Here is a 20,565-nt window from a genome sequence, read left to right on the forward strand (position 1 = left end):
AAGACATCTTTTCCTCATTTATCGTGGTAGTTGGGTTCTAAAAAGAACTATAAACAAAATCCATGAATTATTCATCTTATTTTTTACAATAATTCTAAATATTTTAAAGTCCCCCTCCAATGAAAATCCTGTTTTTTTTTAGTTTTTCACATGTATGTGTAGCATTTTTCTAATGTAAGAGAACAAATGTAATAACAAATCATTTCGCATTTGCATTTTATTTTTAAAACGCTGTCAATTAAGAAGATGCAGACAGGCTCTGTTAGAATTAATGAGCCTCGTTGAGACACTTTTCTTCTTCAGAATCTGCTGGAATTACGTTGTTCGTGTGAACGGTGGATAAGTTACCGTAAATCAAAGAACATAAACACTGGAGTCTTAATAAGAACATTTTAAATCATCTATGCGCTTGCAGTGACTCAGCATTTATCACTCATACATTTTAACTGTAAACCTTTTTTTTCTGAGTTATGGATATTTTTATAAGATTGTTTTTTTGAGAGTCCAGTAACAGAGAAGTGGTTTGTGTTAGAGCACAAATCTGGTCAGAGGGAAACATGAACGTTTGTCGTTTCTGCTTCGACCTGCAGGAGAACAAATGAGACGCTTTGAGGGGGGGATCGTGGCGTTTATCAGCGCTGGCTGAGGGCCACGTCGGAGCGAGTGCGATGAGGCAGGGATTTATTCTGGCTGACATCGCTCGTGTCGCAGGTGAGCTGAGTGACATGATGTCTGGTGGACTCAGCTGGAGAAGAGGAGATGCGTTTATTTAAAGCTCCGAATCAATCCCTGTTCCTGTTTCTCTCGGCTCCCATCACGCCGCTCAATAGGACGAGCACACACAGTAATGGAGGCCAATCACACACACACGCATGCAGTAGCAAATCCCGGCACAGATCCACATGCATGCAAATGTTCAGACCTGCAGCCTGACAGAGGCGGAACGCTTCACGCCTCCATCTATTTTCAAAGGCTATCAACAGGAAGAAATTGAAAGATGCTGCGCAGGAAATGAGGTTGTGATGTCAGGAGCTCCTTTCTGGGAGACCGCTCTCAAACATGTTTAGGCTGAACCACAAAACAAATTCAGTCTCATGCAACCAGCAGCTCTGGAGTCCAGCCAGAACACAACGTCCCTCACAAGAAAAGCTGGAGAGCACAACGATTTTTCTCTATTTGGAAAAGTTTTCAGGAGGGATGAAGCCTGACTCCAGCTGGTGTGACCCAGGTCCCACAAGCAGGGACTGGAGACGTGTGAACAAGTGTGTGGATGACTGTCAGAGCTGAAGAACAGCAAGTTATTGTGTTCTCACAGGGGGTTTAAGGAGCTGGAATGACAGCTCGAGACAAATAAACATCATTTTCATCCTCAGGTGGAAAAAAAAAAAACTTTTTTCATTTCAGGTGGAAACAAATGTTTATTTTGCTATATCCTTGTGTCCACTTGTACTGTAATTTTACATGCACTGAGAATAATAGAAACCAATAAATCTTTTTTTGGTTGAGATAATGACATGTTATACCAAGGATCTCTGATTTAAGTCCCACTCTGATCATCTTTTGATCTATTTCAAAAGTATTCCTAGTGGTCTTTTAGTTATGATAATGTCATTTTCGTGGACATATTCTGCAGAGCAGCAGTAGTTCATCAGAAATTCACCTCTGGGTTGTGGGCGGGACTGTTGTTGCATAGTGAGTCTTCCTCCTTTCCATCAACACTTTGTTTACATTCTCCCGCTAGCTTACAGCCCCTCACATCCCAACTTAACATTGGCAGTGTAACAAAAATGGTGAACAATATTGGAGCTTTGCAGCAGCACAGTTGTGATTCAGATTCCACCTCAGACGAGGACGATGGATCTATTTGTCTGCAACTGGATGCATGCAAAGCTTGGGCTCAGCCCAGCGCTTCTGTCACAAATATAAGCTTTTTCAAACAGCATTTTTTCCATCTGCTTCTGATTCAAAAGCTGAATTAAGACATGCTCAGACATGCAGCTTAAAGTTAAAGTCAAAGTTAAAGTCCCACTATTTGTCACGCACCTAAAATTTGTTTTCCGCATTTGACCCATCCCCTGGGGGAGTGGTGAGCTGCAGACACAGCCGCGCTCGAGAACCATTTGGTGGTTTAACCCCCCAGTCCAACTCCTTAGTGCTGAGTGCCAAGCAGGGAGGCACTGGGTCCCATTTTTAGAGTCTTTGGTATGACTCGGTCGGGATTTGAACCCACGACCTTCCAATCTCAGGGCGGACACTCTACCACAAGGCCACTGAGCTGCTCAGCTTTAACCTTTATTCTTTTTATATATGTCCTCTATCATCTGAAAAATGTCCCAAACATGTTAAAATCACCAAACACAGGGGTTTGTCTTTAATAGGGAAGACTCCTTTCACTGCACCTAATGTCCTTTTTCTCATCATAATGTTAAAATGTTATAAATGATTCTATTAACATTCATCCAATTCCATAAAAACAGACATAAACTAAAGTGAAAAACGACTTCTGTTAAGAGCATATCATTTCACATGATTGTCTTTTTGAAGAAATAAATTGTCATTAGAGAATTGTTATACTATGAGGGAATCCAAGGAGAATTTTAAATTAAAGAGTGATGGCAGAAAGGGGCAATTTTCCTGTTAACTGCCATGTTAAAAAGTGAATTTTACAGCTAAAAATAAAAATACAGCCTTGTTTTCATTTTTTGTCTGCTTCATGACAAATGTGAGTGATGGGAATAATTTTATTGTTAAATTTAGTTAGAGCTAAAATGCTTCTATTATTGGGGAGTGTTTTTTTATTGGCAGATATAACATCCATAAAATTAGAAATAACAACTTTATGAAGCTAGCACATCCACTGAATAAACAACTACAGGTGTTTTTACTTGGTAGCAAGTACTGAAACTCAGTCCCATGTTGGTACTGATGTATTTATTACTACCGGTTTCGCAGAAAAACAAAGATTTCGATGCTTCATTTCAGACACGTCGATCACTTATATTCAATTCAGTTTTACTGTATGAATCTCGACAATCGTTTCACATTTCCAGCGATTGTGGGCGAGCTCATGTAAGAATAGGTGAGGCTGTGATGGTGGGTGGAGCTTCAGTCAAAATACTGACAACAAGGAGGGCTAAAGTTTGGTTGTAACTTCATAACAAAAGATTGTAATTCAGGAACACTGAACACTGAAGAACACTGTTTGACTTGCTACACAGGAGTTTGCTAACTTGGTACAACAAATCTCACTAGCTCCCTAAAGAGGAGCTCGCTAGCATGCTACAGTAGAGCTCGCTAGCTCGATACATGAGAGCTCGCTGCAGCGGAGCTTGCTAGCATGCTACGCTGTCCACCGGGCGGCTGGCTGGTGTAGCGAGGCTATCAACTGAGTGACCACTTAAGTCAGTGGGGGAAACACAGGTGGGCCACCACGGAAACTGTGGACAAACCCACATTTTCTGCCACTTTTAAACCATATTGGGCCCACTTGGCCTCGCTGGCTGGGTAGTAGTACCTTCAAAAAGTACAGAGATAAGAAAAAAAAAAAACTAAAATATAATGAAAAAAAGGGTATGGGTACAAGGTGCAGGTAGAATTAAATACAAAAATTGAGTTTGAGGCAATTATTGCACATATCAAATCTTATCAGAAGTTCAATAGTCTGACAGCTTATAGATAGTAACTGTCTCCAAGTCTGTCTGTGTTTATTGTGTACCTGAGGGTAGTGGATGGAAAAGTCCTAATGCTGCATGACTACGGTCCTTTGTGACGCCTCACGCAGACGGACGTCTGCTGCAGATAATTGTCCTGGATTTTTTTTTATTTATTCATTTGTTTTAATTAATTTATGTATTTTGTCTCTTGTTTTCTTATTGTCCTGTATTTTCCTTTTTTTTGTTCTCTTCCTTGCCATTTAATGTCTACCTGTATAAGCTTGAATTCTATTGTCATGTTTGTATTGTACTTTTTACAATGTTCAATAAAAAAAAAAATAAAAATAAAAAAAATAATTGTCCTGGATGGAGGGGGGGCTGCTGCCAGTCATGTCCTCTTAATGCAGACAAGTCCAAATGAATGCTGGTTTCAAAATAAAAAAAAAAAAATCCCAGATAATCTTCTTGTAGTCTCCACTCTAGAAGGGGAAGTCATCGAGGTGGTTCTGGAGTGCATTTATCTCAGTGTTTTTATTGATAACTCCCTAACTTTTTAAACTTCTATGGAAACTTTTTTAAAGAAGCTTAAATTCAGGTTGTGTTTCTCTTTTAAATTACATTTTGGACAGTGTTTTTCCCTCTTCTTTAAGGTTCATAACCAACTGCAGAACAATGGTGCATCACTGTAAGCTGTACAAACCAGTGGGATGGCCTTCTCTTCCCACCAGGAGGCAGCACCACTGGTATATTTTTATTTACAAAGCTTTAGCTGGATTACTGCCTCCCTACATCTGCAAATCACTTAAACAGAGAAACATTCCCTCCCACTCCTGACGATCACATGACAGAGCTCGGGAAGAACGCTTTTGTTCATGCAGCTCCCTGGGCCTGGAACGTTTTATAAGAAGGTTGAAGACTAACTGACTGAACTTCCATCATTACAGGTGTTCAAAGCCAAGCTCAAAGAAAAACAGAACTTTTATTATTCTAATCCATTACATTTTTATGACTCTGTAGATTTTAGATTTTGATGCATTGTTTAAATGTTCTAATGTTTTATATGTTTTATTGTCTAAATTAGGGGTGTCGAACTCGTTTTGGTTCAGAGGCCAAATTCAGTCCACTTGATCTCAAGTGGGCCGGACCAGTAAAGCAAAATAACCTTTGGTCAATTTGTTGTCTGAAGCTTTGTTTTTGTTTGTTATCTTTTTTTCCAGTTGGAAAAAATGCCTCAACCAACCTAGTAGCCCAATCACTTATTATTACAATGTTTATGATGTTTATTTCTGAATCTTTTGTTTTTCATTTGTAATTGTGCATCGCAGTCATTTCTTTAAAAAAAGAATGGGCTAGAAAATTGCTTTTTTTTCCCCCAACATGACTGGGCCGGATTAAACCATCGCAGGCCGTATGTTTAACACCCCTAAACTAAATATTTTAATGCATTTTTAACCATCTGCGGCTGCCTCTTGGTCAAGACTTCATTGCAAAAGAGGTTTGAAATCTCAATAGGATTATCCTGGTTAAATAATTTAATAAATAAATAAAGCGTCATTTACTCATTCACAATGTTGAAGAGCATGTGAGTGCAACAAGTCAGAAAAAGGATTAAAAGGATCTCCTCATCAGTGAGGTGCACCTGTGACGTTGCTTTATAACACTAAAAAATTTGAAGGAAAAGTATTTGTGACCTTTTTTGAGCATAGTTTAGGCTCTGAAACCATTTCAAAAGAACTGGTTCAGTTTTTATTTTTTAGAGCTCTTTAGAATACAACAATACAATGTATGTACAATACTGTTTTGAAGTACTACATCTATAAATATATATTATCAACTTAAATAACAAAATTTAAAAAAATGGGCAGACTCCTTTCACTTCACCTTATTTTATCAAAGAAAACACTTTAAATCATGTGTTTCCTCATTTGTAAATTCATTTAATTTAAGGTTAAAAATAACTCAGTTTAAAGGATTTCTTTCAGCTGCTGCAATGTAAACAAGTCTGTGTTTTCTGTTTCCTGATGAGTCACATTTTTCACATCCTTCTTCCTGTAAACTGGTTGCATCTGGGACGCTCTGTTAGCTGCATTCACATGAACGCACACGACAGCTGCTGCAGTGCAGGTCTGACGAATGGCAGTCTGCTATAGATTACAGGGATCGATGCACTAATCCAAGTCCTCTTATGAGGATGGAGAGGATCTGCAACTCCAGAGAAAGAAGAACAATGCCCACAGGGCATCCATCTGCAGGGAGAGAACTCCTCTGCCATCCACAACACGAGTCTCTGCTGCAGACGCACTACTGCCCCACTTGAATGTTTATCTGCTGACTGAAGCTCATTTTGAAGATGATCCTGGACAAAGCGATTAATGCCTCTCAGTACTTATCCATCAGGCTTTGAGGGGGCATGACAGACCAGAATAATGAGGAGAGGGAGACAGAGGATGCAGCCTTTTTTTCAGTCTGCTAATGAACCCCCCAGGCCTATGACTAATCCGATAAATATTCATGCTTAGTGGATGGGGGTGGTATAAAAAGTTTATGCCAGTCTCTGCAACTCTGCAGAAATGGCCGCTCCATGAACTACAGAATGTTTGCTTTTCAACTGTTTCCTTTTTAAAGTGCACTCATAAGAGAGAGTCCTGTGGACTCTGCTCAGATGGACTATTTGTTTTCACTCATGGCTCTCTCTGAAGTGAACCAAACCCAACAGAAAATTCTCACAATTCCAACAGCTGCCCATAGGGGGCGGTAAACGATCTCTGACCAGAAATTAATAAGAAAAAACTGAAGAAGAAAACTAGCTTGTCCATCACCTCTTCCCAACATCCTTGAGACATCACATTGCGAACATCACATTTAGGGTTATATTAGCACAGTAACTAACTGGAGCCCTGGGACTACAAGTGTTGAGGTTAAAGTCAAATATTATCTCGGGTCATATAAGAGGTCAAATTAAGGGTGTTTTCAGACTGGACACATCTGGTTTGCTTGAAGTGAGCCAGAGTTTGATTCTCCAAATAATCTGGAACAAATTGGTCTAGGACAGGCATGTCCAAAGTGTGGCTCGGGGGGACACGTTTTAATATACAACGGCCCTCGGGCTCCTTTCATCAAACCAACATAATTTTAACGCTTTGTACGCATTCACACTATAGTGATTCTTTTGCTCCTTTCCGTATGTTTGTCCGGCCGTAAAAAAATCAATCTCACTTTCTGCAATTTCAACAATCTTGATATCAAAACATTCAGCTTGTTCAGGAAATTACTGCTTGTATTTTAATTATTTATGAACTAAATATTTTTTAGAAAAAAATATCAACATAAGCCCTTTGGAAAATGAATTAGAAAGTCTTCAAATTTCACAATTTTAAGTAGATTAGCAACAAGCCTTTAAATATATTCGCGGGCTATGTTTTAATCTGTTATTGTAATTTTGAGTTTAGCTTCTATTTCAGCAACAGGCTAATGTTTTTTAAGAATTTAGTTTACTGAGGAATTTTAGGTTATTTTGGAGTTTACTTATTTTAGCAAAGTGGTAGCATTTTTGGCTAATTTGGCATCTACTGAGGTTTTTATGCTAATTTGGAGATTGTATTTACCGGCCAGTGAGTGAAGAGATCTTTAGTCATGTGGTTCTTTTTACTAGTTTTTCTTTTTACCAAATGCAAAATTTAGGACTCAATGTGAAACAAATTAAGCAGACTTTTATAAGGTAGGTGTGTTTGACAAAAGAGTGGTCAATTGGATATTTTGATAAAGCTCACTTTTTCCAAAAAATGTTCATTACTAAACATAATAATCATTCACCAAATCCCATAGGTTGACATTCATCATAAAGATTCTCATCCATTCAGTTTACAAACCCGCTGAATCCCCTTTTGGGGTCATGGAGTTGCTGGAGCTTATCCCAATTACTGTTGGGCCAAGGCGGGGTAACCCTAAACAGTTCACCAATCTGTTGAAGGGCCACACACTCACACCTGGGGCAAATTAGAGCCACCAATAAATCTATGATGCATGTTTGTGGACTGTAGGAAGAAGTCTACAGATGCATGAGGAGAACATGCAAACTACAAACCGAAAATTCCCAGCTGGGATTTGAACCAGCACCTTCTAATTTGGAGGTAAGAGTGCAAACCACTACACCACTGTGCAGCCCAGAACGTGCATTTGAACAGCTTTTTGTTAGAGTTTGGTCACATCCTTACAACCAACTGAAGCATTACAAAAGAGAAAATGACAGATATGTCTGATAATGTGTAAATATTTACAGGAGGCATATGCATCATTCAGAAGAAATGGGTTTCACCAAAAACAAGAGTGCAACACAACAGGTTGGGACCTTGAGGGCAAATGAAATGGCAGTGCAGCCCTGTGGGCATGCCACAGGAAGTATAGCGAACACTCTATGCTGAGGCCAAAGCCAGCGTTCCCCGCTTCAGGGATCTACACCTTCCTGAGCTGAATTCTAATTCTCTTCTTCCCGTCAGCGCCTCACGACGAGCGTGACGGCATGGTGACAGCCGCTGCAGCTGCAGCCTGACTAACATCTTTGCAGTCTGAGCAGAAAAGTGTGAAAGATCAATGAGTGTTTGATCCTGTCACAATGTCTGAAGATCTAAATTCTTCACCTCTGCTTAGCAGCAAACTATACATCATTCTGGCTGCTGAGAAACCATCATGGTAACCATTGTAGACCTTCATATTCAAAGGATCTAATACAGAAAAAACACTCAAGAGGTCACTTCTCTATCAGGGTTTTAGTCTGTCGTAGAAACATTACTTTAAAGGACTTATATCATCCAAAATCAACTTTTCCAAACTTTCAAGTGTATTATAATTTTAATTCTATCCATTCAAACATTCCCTCAAAAACATGCTCTCTGAGCACCAGCCCCTCCCAATCCCCAATGACAGGGTCCCCATGTTCATATGCATACATGTGAGGGAGCAGCCCCTTCCAGGCTGGTGGCACCACCCTCAGGCTAATAAACACACCCACTTTCTAGCAGTGGTCGGCTTTCATTTCAAATGCACACCCATCTTTGCAAAAGTTTGGATTGTTGTTTTCCGTGGGCCAAATGTCGACACGCTGCAGAGGCCGGCTCTAGAATGACATCATGAAATGGGCAACACCCAAAGGAGCAAGAGGTGGAGCCTCAGAGATCGAGTTGTTTTACATCCAGGAAAGCAAAGGAGGTTGCGAAAATGATAATATATTATTATATATATGGATATGTTTTACCCTAAAAGGCTAACCCCGGGCTCACACTACATTCAGTCTGACTCCAGTGTGGACGCCAGAGTCTTGACGTAACTTGAAAAGAGTGAGAGGCACTCACACTGCATCCAGTCCAGTCTGGCCTCTCCGGCGCTCCGTATCCATTTTGTTGGGTTCAGTTTTTGCTGGACGCCGGAGCACATTTTCTGAAGTTGAGGCTATTAATAGCCTAAAATCGGGAATCATGCGAGCGAATGTAAAGTGCATCTGGTTCATTTTATAAAATGGAACAGCATGCTGTAGGCCTTTTAAAACGATTTGAATAAAGTATAAACATTTAGGAACATTCTAGACAATGTTCGAATTCCTTCACTACTCATTATAAAGTGCGTTCGCCATTTTTTAGTGTTGTCCGAATCTACAATTCCAAAATTGAGTGCCCCAGAAATTTCCCAGAAGTCTTTGCAAAAAACTAGCATGCATCATTGCTCACTACATTAGCAAATATAGACCACAATGCATTGTGTCTGAACAATTTTGATTAAAAAACATGTTTAAATGTATTTTTTTAACAAACCATCTACATTTTAGTCATCAGAAACCGTCATAAATAGATAGATTTTGATACATGAATAATAGACGTGAAATGTTTGTATTGATTCTATTTTCACTTTGTGAAATATAGGTGACGTCATATGTTGTCGTTTTGTCGGTTTTTAAAAATTAGAATTAAAAGTAGTGAGCATGGTGTTCGAATTGCTTTTAAAATCTAGGGCACTAGATCGTCCTGCTCTATATATTTTTCTAGTAGTTAGGTATTAGAGTGGGAATAGACATTGCTTAAGTGTTAAGAGAAAACCTGGTTATTTTTTGATTGTCTCTCTTGGTTTGTGTTTGTTGTCAATCTCTGTGAGTCGACCATAACAGCCTCTAACCACTGGACAAAAGTTTCTGTGCAGCACAACGTTTTTGTCTTCTTGCATTTCAATCACATCGAGTCCCTCTGTGATCATCTATTGATCCATTTTCAAAGTGACAAGATCAAACACCTGTGTCGATTTCTAGAACATAGTTTCTGCAGAGTGACAAAGGGTAGCCAAACCCTAAATCTACTTTTTTCTCTATAAATAGGTCTTTAAAAGTGCTGTCTGTTGGTCTTGGTGAAATTTTTGACAAATCAAAATTATCTTGTTTAAGTCTTTAAAATACAGTCAAAAACCATCTGTGTGCTGCCCCCTACAGGTTGAATCGATGTATTACATTTAAAATTCGTGATTGGTCAAACTTTTTAAATCCGTTGTCATTTCACAAGTCTCAAGTCATGATCTGCAGCCCCAGTTATGATAACAATCCTGTTCTCCAAGCTCCACCCCTCTGACTGGATGTTCACATTTCGACTGTGGGCGGAGTCAGCCTCTACCTTCCCTGTTCGGTCACCCTTTGACCTCTGAGTTGTGGGCGGGACTGTTGCCTTCTCCTCCCCATTGCGGAGCTCAGTAGGGGGGTTGTGGTGCACCCAGAGTATTTTCTGCATCACAAAAATGTTCTTTTTACAGAACCAACGGGAATTTTGTCATAAATTTTGAAAGCCTCCTCAAACTCTGGACATCTCAGCTGGGACGCTGCTGGATTCTCGTCTGTGGAATAACAAGTCATTTCAGAACATGATGGAGCTGAAGAGTTGGAGTCAAAGGTTTTCTGCAAACAAAAATGACGGGCTTGAATGTGAGCCTCCTTCAGATGTAAAAAAGCGAGGAGTGTTGTGGCGCTGCCGTTACCGTGGTTACGCCTGAGGATTCTGAGGCTCCTCTGTTGCTGGGACACTTTAGATACGACTCAAACTGATTAGGAAAGCCTGCAGAGACGCGGAGGTGTGATCTTCAGGTCAAGTGCAGCGTGATTAGAACAGTCGCTGCTTCACTGAGGTCCTACAAAGATCAGCACGTCCTACAAGGAACATCAAAATACATCCCAGACCAACAAAAATGTTTGAAATCTCTCCTTTCTCTGTCCCCCACTGTTTATACATTTATTGCAGTGACAAAAAAAGTTTTGTAAGAACAAACTGCATTTCTGCTGAGGTCTTTCTGAATCATCAGTCCTGCTCTCTTGAAGATTGACGGATGATGCAGCTGTCTGTTTGGAGCTGAAAAGACAGACGCTGAGAAGATGGATGTCTGTAAGAGAGCAGAACTTTTAACACCGCAGGGTAACGAAGCGAGGGAAAAAAATCCAATATCGACGTGTCAGATCTTAAAACCTTTTCACAGAGGAGTGACGGCGGGAGGTTAAGCCAAAGCGCAAACACGTCGGCCATGATTCACGCAGAGGAACTGAGTCACCGCTCCAGACCTCCTCTGCTCTCCCAGGGATGGAGAACTCCTCGGATTTCTGCGTCTCAATTAGTCAGCTCTAAAAACTTTAAATAAAACCAGGACTGCTTGAGGCCTTGCTGATTACGCAGAGGTTTGGTTTGAAGGTTACAAGGAATAATAGTAAGAACACAACTGCTTTCTTGTTATCTTCAGGTTGTTTTTTGTCAATTAAAAACAATATTTTCTTTGCTTTTGTCCTAAACTCACTTGAGGGCAAGGATGTATGTATCAAGTTAGAACAGAAGTTATTAGGAAAAAAGGTTACATTTATTAATGTTTAAATTAAATAATCTACTCATTACACACAGACAAAAGCCATTTCCTGCTTTTTAAATCTCAAGGTGAGAGTGAGCTGCAGTTTGAAGTTGAATAACTTGATTATTTTAGCTCTGATATGAATTTATCACAATGGAATCAAGTGTTCATATCACTTTTGCTCCTTTAATGACTTAGGTTGATGTTTTAAATTTATATATTTACCAGACTAATCCGGTAATTTGGTATTCCTGGAATAATCTGGACTAAAGGATTATGCTGATCTTGAATTATTTTGAGAAACTGACCTGGTGCCAGGGGGTGGGCGGTGCCTGTCCATGCACACATCAGTTTTACATAATGCCAAAAATGGACATTAGAAATAATCTTTAAAAAAACGAGAGCCCATAATGCACAAATAAAGATGAAACTATTGAAATTTCTTCAGCGTCAGTGAGGCAAGTGCAGGCAAGTGCCACAGCGGCGAACAGTTATCACAAAGTGGGAGAATCAACTTGACTCTGAAAAGTTGGAAGAAGAGTCCAGTTATCTGACATTTTCCATCACTATTGGTATCGGAGCCAAAGGTAATAGGTTTGGCTCTGGAGATCATTCAGAGGAAGCCCACATGAACTCTAGAGAACCTTCTTGGTCTGTACAATAGTGCAAATGATGAGCTGATTACAGGATAAGGTGAGACACAAGAACAGCTGAGCATGAGGAAAGCTGATCCTGTTTTTTAGTCTTTGAAGAGGACACCAAGCTAAATGCTGACAAATGTCAGCATCGGACTTCTCCTCACAAAAGACATCTTAAAAATAGAAAAGGAATTAAAAGGATGTCACATCCGACAAACGAGAAATTAGCTCCAAGACTTCTGGGTACGATAAACGTTTTGGATAAGTTTTGCTTTCTGACCAGTGTAAGACACTGACACCTCTTGGGTCCAAAACCAAAGTCTCAAAATGTTGAGGATCCAAAAGTATGATGTGGATGTGCAGCAAACGGCATGTTATTGTCTGGCTCTCTGAGTGGAGCGAATCTCCCTGATCATTATCTCCATGGATCAGTGGAAGCACAGATAAAAATAGTGAACACGGTGCAAAAAAAAGATAATATCTGAAAGAAGTTTAAATGCAACACAGATCCAAACAATTCCACATGGTCAGCCAAACGACAAATTAAAAGTCTGATCAGGTCGTGTTACGTTTTCAAGAGGGAATATTTTGTAGAGGTGAACATGTCACTGGTTCACTGAGATGTGGTATCAAGCACACATAGACTATTACCACTTTAGAAAGAAGGAAGCCCCAAAAGAAATAGATAATGTCTCTAGTGCCTTTCTGTTGGAAATAATCTGGTATTTCTCCAAAACAAACCAAAGCAAAACTGAAAAATGCTGCAAAAAGTGACACCTGCAGGTTTTTAGACCATTCACAGCCAAAACAGACACTGATGTTTGACATGTGACCCAGACTCTGAGCTGAGGTTGTTTGTTTTCAGTTGATGAGGATTTTTTTAAACTTCTAAGGATTTTTTTTCATTCAGTACATTTTCTACCAGATATGAAATCCATCTCTGTCATTCAGAGTCTAACAGTCGAGGACAAACGCGTTTCTTCATGTGGGTGTGCTCTGAAGGACAGAAGTTTACATTTAAATGTTAGTAATGACTTGTTGTTTGAACATGAATTTTTAAAGCTATAAAAACGATGATAAGTATTTCCGAGGTGTACCAGCTATGTGTTAACAAAGATGACCAGTAACTACTGATGATGTCATCGGGTGGAAGTAATCATAGACTATGGAACCATTGGACAGCTTAGCCCCTCCCCTCTCGTGTTCCAAACAGGAAGTACCTGCTGGCTCCAAGAAGTCAAATTCCTGTAGACTTCTTTAGAGAAATAAACAGCAATTCCTTAGTCGTTTTATTTTTTTATTCTTTTTTAAATATATTTTTTGTCTATCACGAGTTATTCAATTTATAAACTGACCAATCAGATGCCTCAGGTTAAAGCATGTAATGCCTGCTGGCCCCACCTCAAACACTTGACAAATTATTGTGAACTGCTTTTGGTGAAAGGTCTGTGGACTTACAACAAGCTCACTCGTTATTGGTGATTGTAGTTCCTCTAAAAACGAGACTCAGACCGACTCGGACCAATCACTGTGGTTGGGTTTCAAAATGGCGGCAGACGAACAGGAAGCCACAGTGACGTATTTGGACGGACTCTGCAAGAGCCGGAGGCAAGGCATTTTCTATGGGTGATGGCAGCACCTCGCTTTGTCCATTGTTTTCAACAGTCTATGGTGTTTGAAGACACTATATTTACTATAATTCTCCATTTGGAGGGTTAAATGAGGGAGAATGGAGGAGCCGTAGGGGTAGGGAAGGAATTCGGATTTGGCCTAAAGTTTATTAACCACGTCATAGTGTGTGTCAGATAGCTCAAAAGTGTAACAACAAAGAAGAATTGCGATAACAACCTGGTCCTTGCAGTCCATAACTGCTGTAGGACAAAAATAACATTCTCTATAGACTTTGACAGAACACAATAATGCATGTTTAAAGAAACATTCTCCCAAAATTAACATATTTTTTTTCTAAACAATCTTAATTTGTTGTATTCCTGTAAAACAATCTGGAATCACACACTTGAGAGATTAAAAAAAAATGAAGACACCAGATGTATATTAAAATGTACATAAATACATTTTTATTAGTAATGTTTCCAGTCAGTCATTTTGTCTCAAAGGTCAGTAAAATGTCACAAAGCTGTATTTTGTCCTGATGATTTGAGGACAAACAGGTGTCACAGAAGAAGAGGAGCGTCAGTACCTTCCTCTTCCACATCCAGCCTCCCCGTCTCCTCCCCAGCGAACAGATTCTTCCATCTTTTCAGAGTCATTTCCTTTCTTTTTTCTGTCATTTCTTGTAATTTTCAGACGTCAACCAAACAATACCATCACACAAAGCAAACACAGACACGCACACGTGAGGGAAGGCGTGCACGCCATCATCTCAGCGCTCCCTCGGGTCTATTTATAGGCTTCTCGTGACAGCGCGTCCAATGCAGTAATTATCTGGACGACAAGCTGGTCTTTTAATCAACATCCCAGATAACAGATCCGCCGCGTCTGCTCTTATCCAAACAGCTTCATGATTGACATTATTGTGTATTTGTTTCTTCTAAAGGTGAATGAAAACCTCATGTTCTCCTGCAGGTTCCTGTCGGTCCTAAGTACCGAGCTGAAGCAGGAAACTGTCGCTACCTGTTGCATTTCACAACAGAGTGTAAGCCACGGACGGGCGCTGGGTTTATTCGCTGGGTTTATTCTCTGCATTTAGCCGCGGACGGGGAGGAGGAAGAGAGGGAGGGATGTTCGAACAGAGAGAGGACCACCTGCTTTGTTCGCTTTAATAAACCCACAAACGCACTGACATCCGCTCAGCTAATTGCTGTGTAATTGTCTGATAATCTGTGTCATCACGGGGTGCAGATGAAGAGACATATGGATTAGTCACACAAACATCCTCACGGGTTAGAAACAGAAAACCAGGACATTCAGAAATGATCGTCACTTTGATGGAACTTTCTTACTTCTTATGTGAATAGTTTCTACACCAGTGGAAGGTTTCTGTGATCAAACAGATACTAATGAGTTAAATTAAATCAGGACTAATTGGTTTTACAGCTTCTTTCATGTGAGGAACATGAAGACTGTCAGATCTTGTTGTTCATCTTTAATGCAAACGTGATGATAGTTCTCACACATATTTACCTTTCAGGTGAACCATAGCAATAAATTAGATTTAAAATTCTGATCAAAATGATCTATGAGGTTTACCTGAAAACTCTTTTTAAGTAGATCCATTGTTGTGGGGTAAAGTTTGCTTTTTTTTAATTTCTAATTAAAATTGAGTCATCAATCTTCATCTTTTTGCAATAAATCCTCCCAGACAGGCGGCTGCAGACAGACCGCAGAAGCTGAAATGGAGAACATTAACGTGTCTTGATAAAAACCTTCTTTAATCGTGGAAAATGAGCATGACTTGAGCCTGCTGACCTTTTTAAAAGCTCAGCAGGTTGTGAACTCTATTATAACTTCAAGGAACACATTAGTTCTCTTTTAAGTCCTTAAATATCACTGTTCTTCTGTACTAAGACACTAAATCTAAAATGAGTTTACATGTCAGTCCTCCCACTGGTCTGTGAGTTCCTCCAGAGAAATGTCCTGCTGTGATGACTGACCTTCATCTCTGAGATTTGAAATGTTGCATTTCACTCACAACTTCTTAATAAGATTTATTTGCAAGAAAACGTCCAACAGAGATGCACTGTGATAAAAAACTTTAAAAAAAATAAATAAATAAAAAAAATCTCACCAATATGTGTCCACTTTCTAGTCTGAACATATTAGAAAACAAAACTGACTTCCTAATTTCCTTCAGGAAGACGTCAACTTAGTTCTTGCAAAATTGTGCAAGATTTACGTAATGATTGCATATAAAGTACCAAAAATGTTTCAGCTCAAAACAGAATTAACATAAAGACACGTCAAAACCCTCGACGGACATCTGCGCACGTTGACAAAAGACGAAGGCGATAAATGCTTAGGAATTATATATATCACACAAGTCACGAAATAACAAAATCACATATGTGAAAAATGCTCAGATTTTACATAAGGACAGAGTGACAAAGCCTTTTAGTATGACTAAACCATGGATTTGAACTTATGACTTTCCAGTCTCGGAGGTGGACACTGTCCTACAGGGCCACTGAAAGTCTGAATATGCGTAACCGGTTATCGGGTTAGTCAATAGACAATAACAAGCGTCTAATAAGGATATTATATTTAACCATTAAATTAACATATTTACATATTATTCCAGATTAAAAGTAGAAATAAAATCAGAAAAGTTTCAAAAAACTTAGAAATGCTACAAAAAAATCTGTTGTTTCCCAAAACAACCCATAAAAAACCTAACAAACACATTTTTATTTGAGATATTTGTGTATTTTTTGTAATCTTCACAGACCAAAGGTCATCTGTTTTCACATAAACTTCAGTTTTCCTCCAGTTTTGACCATAAGCCTGAGTTTCTGCAACATAATAAAAATAATAAAAATAAAAAAATCCGCCGTGCTCACCAACAAAACGATCAGACGCTCAAAACATGAAAGAGACTTTAAAACCTGCAACCAACATTTGACAGTTTGTTCACCTGCCAAGACGCTGAATTTTTCCAAACTATTTCTGTGTCCCGACCCTCTATTTTTCCCTCCAGTTAAAATGTTTCTTCTTTTTGTTTCCTTTATTTGAAATGTCAGTCACAGTAAAGAAATCCGGACTCAGAGCGGAGATCTGACCCCTGCCCCGTGTTTTCCTGTCTTACAATATGAATCATCACGGCTCGAGTGGACAGTTTGAGGCTGAATACATGTTTTCAGTGGAAAGAGACCTGACAGGAAGGGTAGACGTGACATCACAGCGCTGAAAAAGATGTTTTTATAAAGAAACTCAGATCAAACAAATACCATCATTACACAAGGGCAACCTAAGCATCAGAAAATGCTCATTTGAATTAAGTATCTCATTTATGGGAAAGAAAACTGTTTAAATGTGCATGACCCCTGAAGAAAAAACGAACTGTCCTTTAGTGCATCAAAAGGAATTTTGATTAACCACTTGTCCAACAATGATATATTTTCATGAACCAACCAAAATAAGGCTGAAGTTTGGCTTTTTTATGCCTTCAGTTTCCTTTAACTTTAGAAAGTAAACTTTATCTTCATCCTCAGTAAAATGTCTGCAGCTGCTTGAAACTTTACACAACATTTTATGTTGAAACCAGTAAACCAAGGATACAGATTTTCTCTTACCCTATAAGAGTCAAAATGGAAGCTAAAAAAAAAATCGGACGCAAATTCAGTCTCACTGGACTTTTAAATTAAAAAAAAGTCAATAAAACAGGTATTTTTTAAAATTAACATTTGAACAGCTTTATCATCAGCGTCTTCGTAACATTTGACATCCAGTTGCTAAATATTAAACATTATTATTATTGTGGTCTGTGGCATCAGCAATAAATCCATTTTTGGGTAAAGACTCCTGGTTTCTATCTGTTTGATCCAAATCTCTTTTATTTTGAAGTTTAAAGCTCTTCTTCTGCTTCCTCTCTGGATCTTTTCTGGCAAACAAAACCTTCGTAATACATATTGTTTTTATTGTTACCTTTGCTAACTTCAGGGTTTCAATTCAGCTGTCGGCGCACTCGCCTAAAAAAAGTAGTGGGTGGATTTCAACATGCGTCCAGAATGACTGGGATGTGGTGGAGAGAATCCAGAAGATTTTCAAAATAAAACTTGCTTTAGAATCAGATTTTGAATAAAACTGAAAAAATTTAAGTTTTTTTTTTTTTTTTTGTGGTCTGATACCGACTCTCCCAGTGCCACTACTCATCATCCAATCTGAAGAAAACCTAAAAAAAAGTGGAGAACCTTAAGCTATAACCGACTTAACTAACTCTAGGAACACATGAAGAACTCATCCAGCTGGTCATCATGGATGCAGAAACAGAGCCAGCTTCATTTGGCTCAGTTAAGGTTCATGATTCAACACTCAGAAACAATCAGTTCAAGAAAAAAAAGACTGCTGAGCATCAGGAAGGCAATGGAACATCTGGATTTTAACAAAGAACTTTAGATGAGACAGAAGAGGATCTTTCCGGAAGGTGTGTTGAAAACTAAGAGCATTTAAGAAAAGAGCTACAGTCAAACATGGTGGAGGATGTGTGATGGTGTGGGAGTGATTCAGAGAGTTGGATTAACTTGTTATTGTTCATGAAACGTTAAATTCTTCTTTCTGAAGGAAAATCCTTAGAGAGAATATTTGGTTTCACCGATACACAATGAATCTGGATTTATGAGAAAACAAAATTTGATAATGTTTTTACCTTGACAGATACTGTGAGCCTGAAAAATCGATTGAATCTGCTGATGTTTTATGAGTATCTTTAAAACTATATTTTTTGTGGTGGCATTTTAATTAAAAAAACAGGTTTTTCAGAAACCGGAAGCTTAAAAACATTAAACGCCAACTTCCACCCCATTTGGACTGGTCCGTGAAGATATTGTCTGACATTAGCCCGGTCTGTGAAGGGTAAGAGACCACTGCGCTAAACCTCCAGGAACATCTTGAGAATTGTTTCATTTCTAACATAATTAATTGCCTCATAACATGCTTGAGGGAGGCGATCTGCTGCGTTTTTAAATGAAGCTGATGTGATGCTGCTGAAACAGAACTAAATAACAAAGTGCTGTAATCAGTCATGCCACAGATCTGCTGTTCTCACCGGAGTTTAGCAGAAAGAAAAGTCTGGTTTGGGTTTTCTTTAAAGGAGAGATTAAATGCTTCAACTAAAACTGTCAAATGGCCTCAATTTAGTTTGATACATCATTATATTTTTAGTTATGACTTCTGGACTCTAAAATATTTGGGTAGTATAGTCATACATGAAGCATCCTCACTTGGGTTCAGTACTGTGGCTCAAAGCCCTTTCTAAGCTTGACTTCTTACCTTGGTCCAGGTCGTACTCCTCCATGGTGTTGACAAAGTGAGGCCGGGAGTAGAAGTTGTGGGGCCCCGGCTGCTGGAGCCCCCCCAGGCTGAAGAGGCTCCGCCCATTGGTGGCGCAGCAGGAGAAGGCCCTCCTGCTGGGGATGCAGGGGTACCGCGTCCAGCTCCTCACCTCCAGGTCCAACGCCTCCAGCGCCGTCACCGGCAGCTTCCCCTGACGGCCGCCTGCAGGACACGGTGAGGGGGGTTGAGTTCAGACACCTCCATCCCTCGTTTGGGTCACCGGCGTACCGGCGGCACAGACCAGCTGAGGGACTGGATGGGTGTTTTTATTTGGGCTGAGCGCTCGCCAAGAGTTTACTACAAAACTTAACCTTGTAAAATACAAACCAGAAAAGAGCAAAGAGGATTTTAGTGGTGGGGAGGAGGTAAAGAAATTATGAAAATTAGAAACCAGGAAGGTTTTTAGACAGGCAAAGACACTTGATGAGGATCAAACACTAAACGTAGCTAAACTTCCATTTCCTCCTTCAGGAGACAAAATTAGCCTCAAATTTCTGCAGGAGTTTAGAAACTGCAATACAGGTCAGAGTCGGGTCATGTGACGTGTCTGCAGTCATAAAACAAACGTTTATGAGGAGCATAAATTTAAATAAGATATATAGCAAACATCTGTGTCCAAGATCTTTTTTATTATTTCTGCTGTCTTGCATTTCTTTATTTTCTCATTGTTTTGTTGCACTGAGAGAAAAGCAGCTGTTAGCATGCTCACGCTACGGTGGCGTTATCTACAGGTCAAAGATATTCTTTGATCTTGAATATTTCAATGTTTATTTTATGCAAATAAAAAAAGCTTACAGAGATTTCTTAGCTCTCAGAAGTCTGTTTAAAGTGACCTAAAGTTACCAAGCTAGCAAACACACACTCCATAAATGCAGACTTTTCCTGTGTGTTCACTTCCTGCCGTACTGTGTGAGCACATCTGATCAAGAAAATTGATTCTTTGGCTGCTTACGCCCTAAAGGTGATATGGGATGTCTGCAGGGGAAAAAAGGCCAAACGGGGCACACAGGTGGTCCGCATGAATTTTAAGGTCACTGACTACTCCATATACCCATAGAGAAAAGAATGCTCATGCACTTTTTATTATTTACAGGCATGCTGTGGGTGTCAGGTGAACACTCATGACACATAAGGGTAAGTGAGGGTGAAGAAGGTGAGACGCTATGGGGTGCCGCTTGTAAATGTGCAAAGTTAAATTTTGAAATCAATAATTTTGGCTATTTAGTGTGTTTTAGGAGAGAAAAACTGGTCTAGTTTTTCAAATGTATATTTTCACCTTTTAAATGAATGTATTTACAAATGTTACATTTACTAACTAATTACTTAGTTGGCAAGTTGAATATTTAATTTTAAGCTAAATGTTTATTTCAAGCAAAATATTTAGGTTTTCTAACGAAATATTTAGTTTT

At 39.3% G+C, this 20,565-nt stretch overlaps 1 protein-coding gene across 1 annotated transcript in view; it reads right to left on the minus strand.

Moving 5' to 3' along the window:
• The window catches only part of LOC112158603 (kelch domain-containing protein 8B), a 200,920-nt gene that overhangs the window by 34,352 nt on the left and 146,003 nt on the right, over nucleotides 1-20,565 (minus strand). The window contains exon 4 of the mRNA XM_024292026.2: nucleotides 19,094-19,318. Coding sequence (XP_024147794.1) covers nucleotides 19,094-19,318 — 225 coding nt within the window. The remainder of the gene's footprint in view (nucleotides 1-19,093; nucleotides 19,319-20,565) is intronic.

This window comes from Oryzias melastigma, linkage group LG7 (assembly GCF_002922805.2).
Source record: "Oryzias melastigma strain HK-1 linkage group LG7, ASM292280v2, whole genome shotgun sequence".
In the NCBI taxonomy this organism is placed as follows: domain Eukaryota; kingdom Metazoa; phylum Chordata; class Actinopteri; order Beloniformes; family Adrianichthyidae; genus Oryzias; species Oryzias melastigma.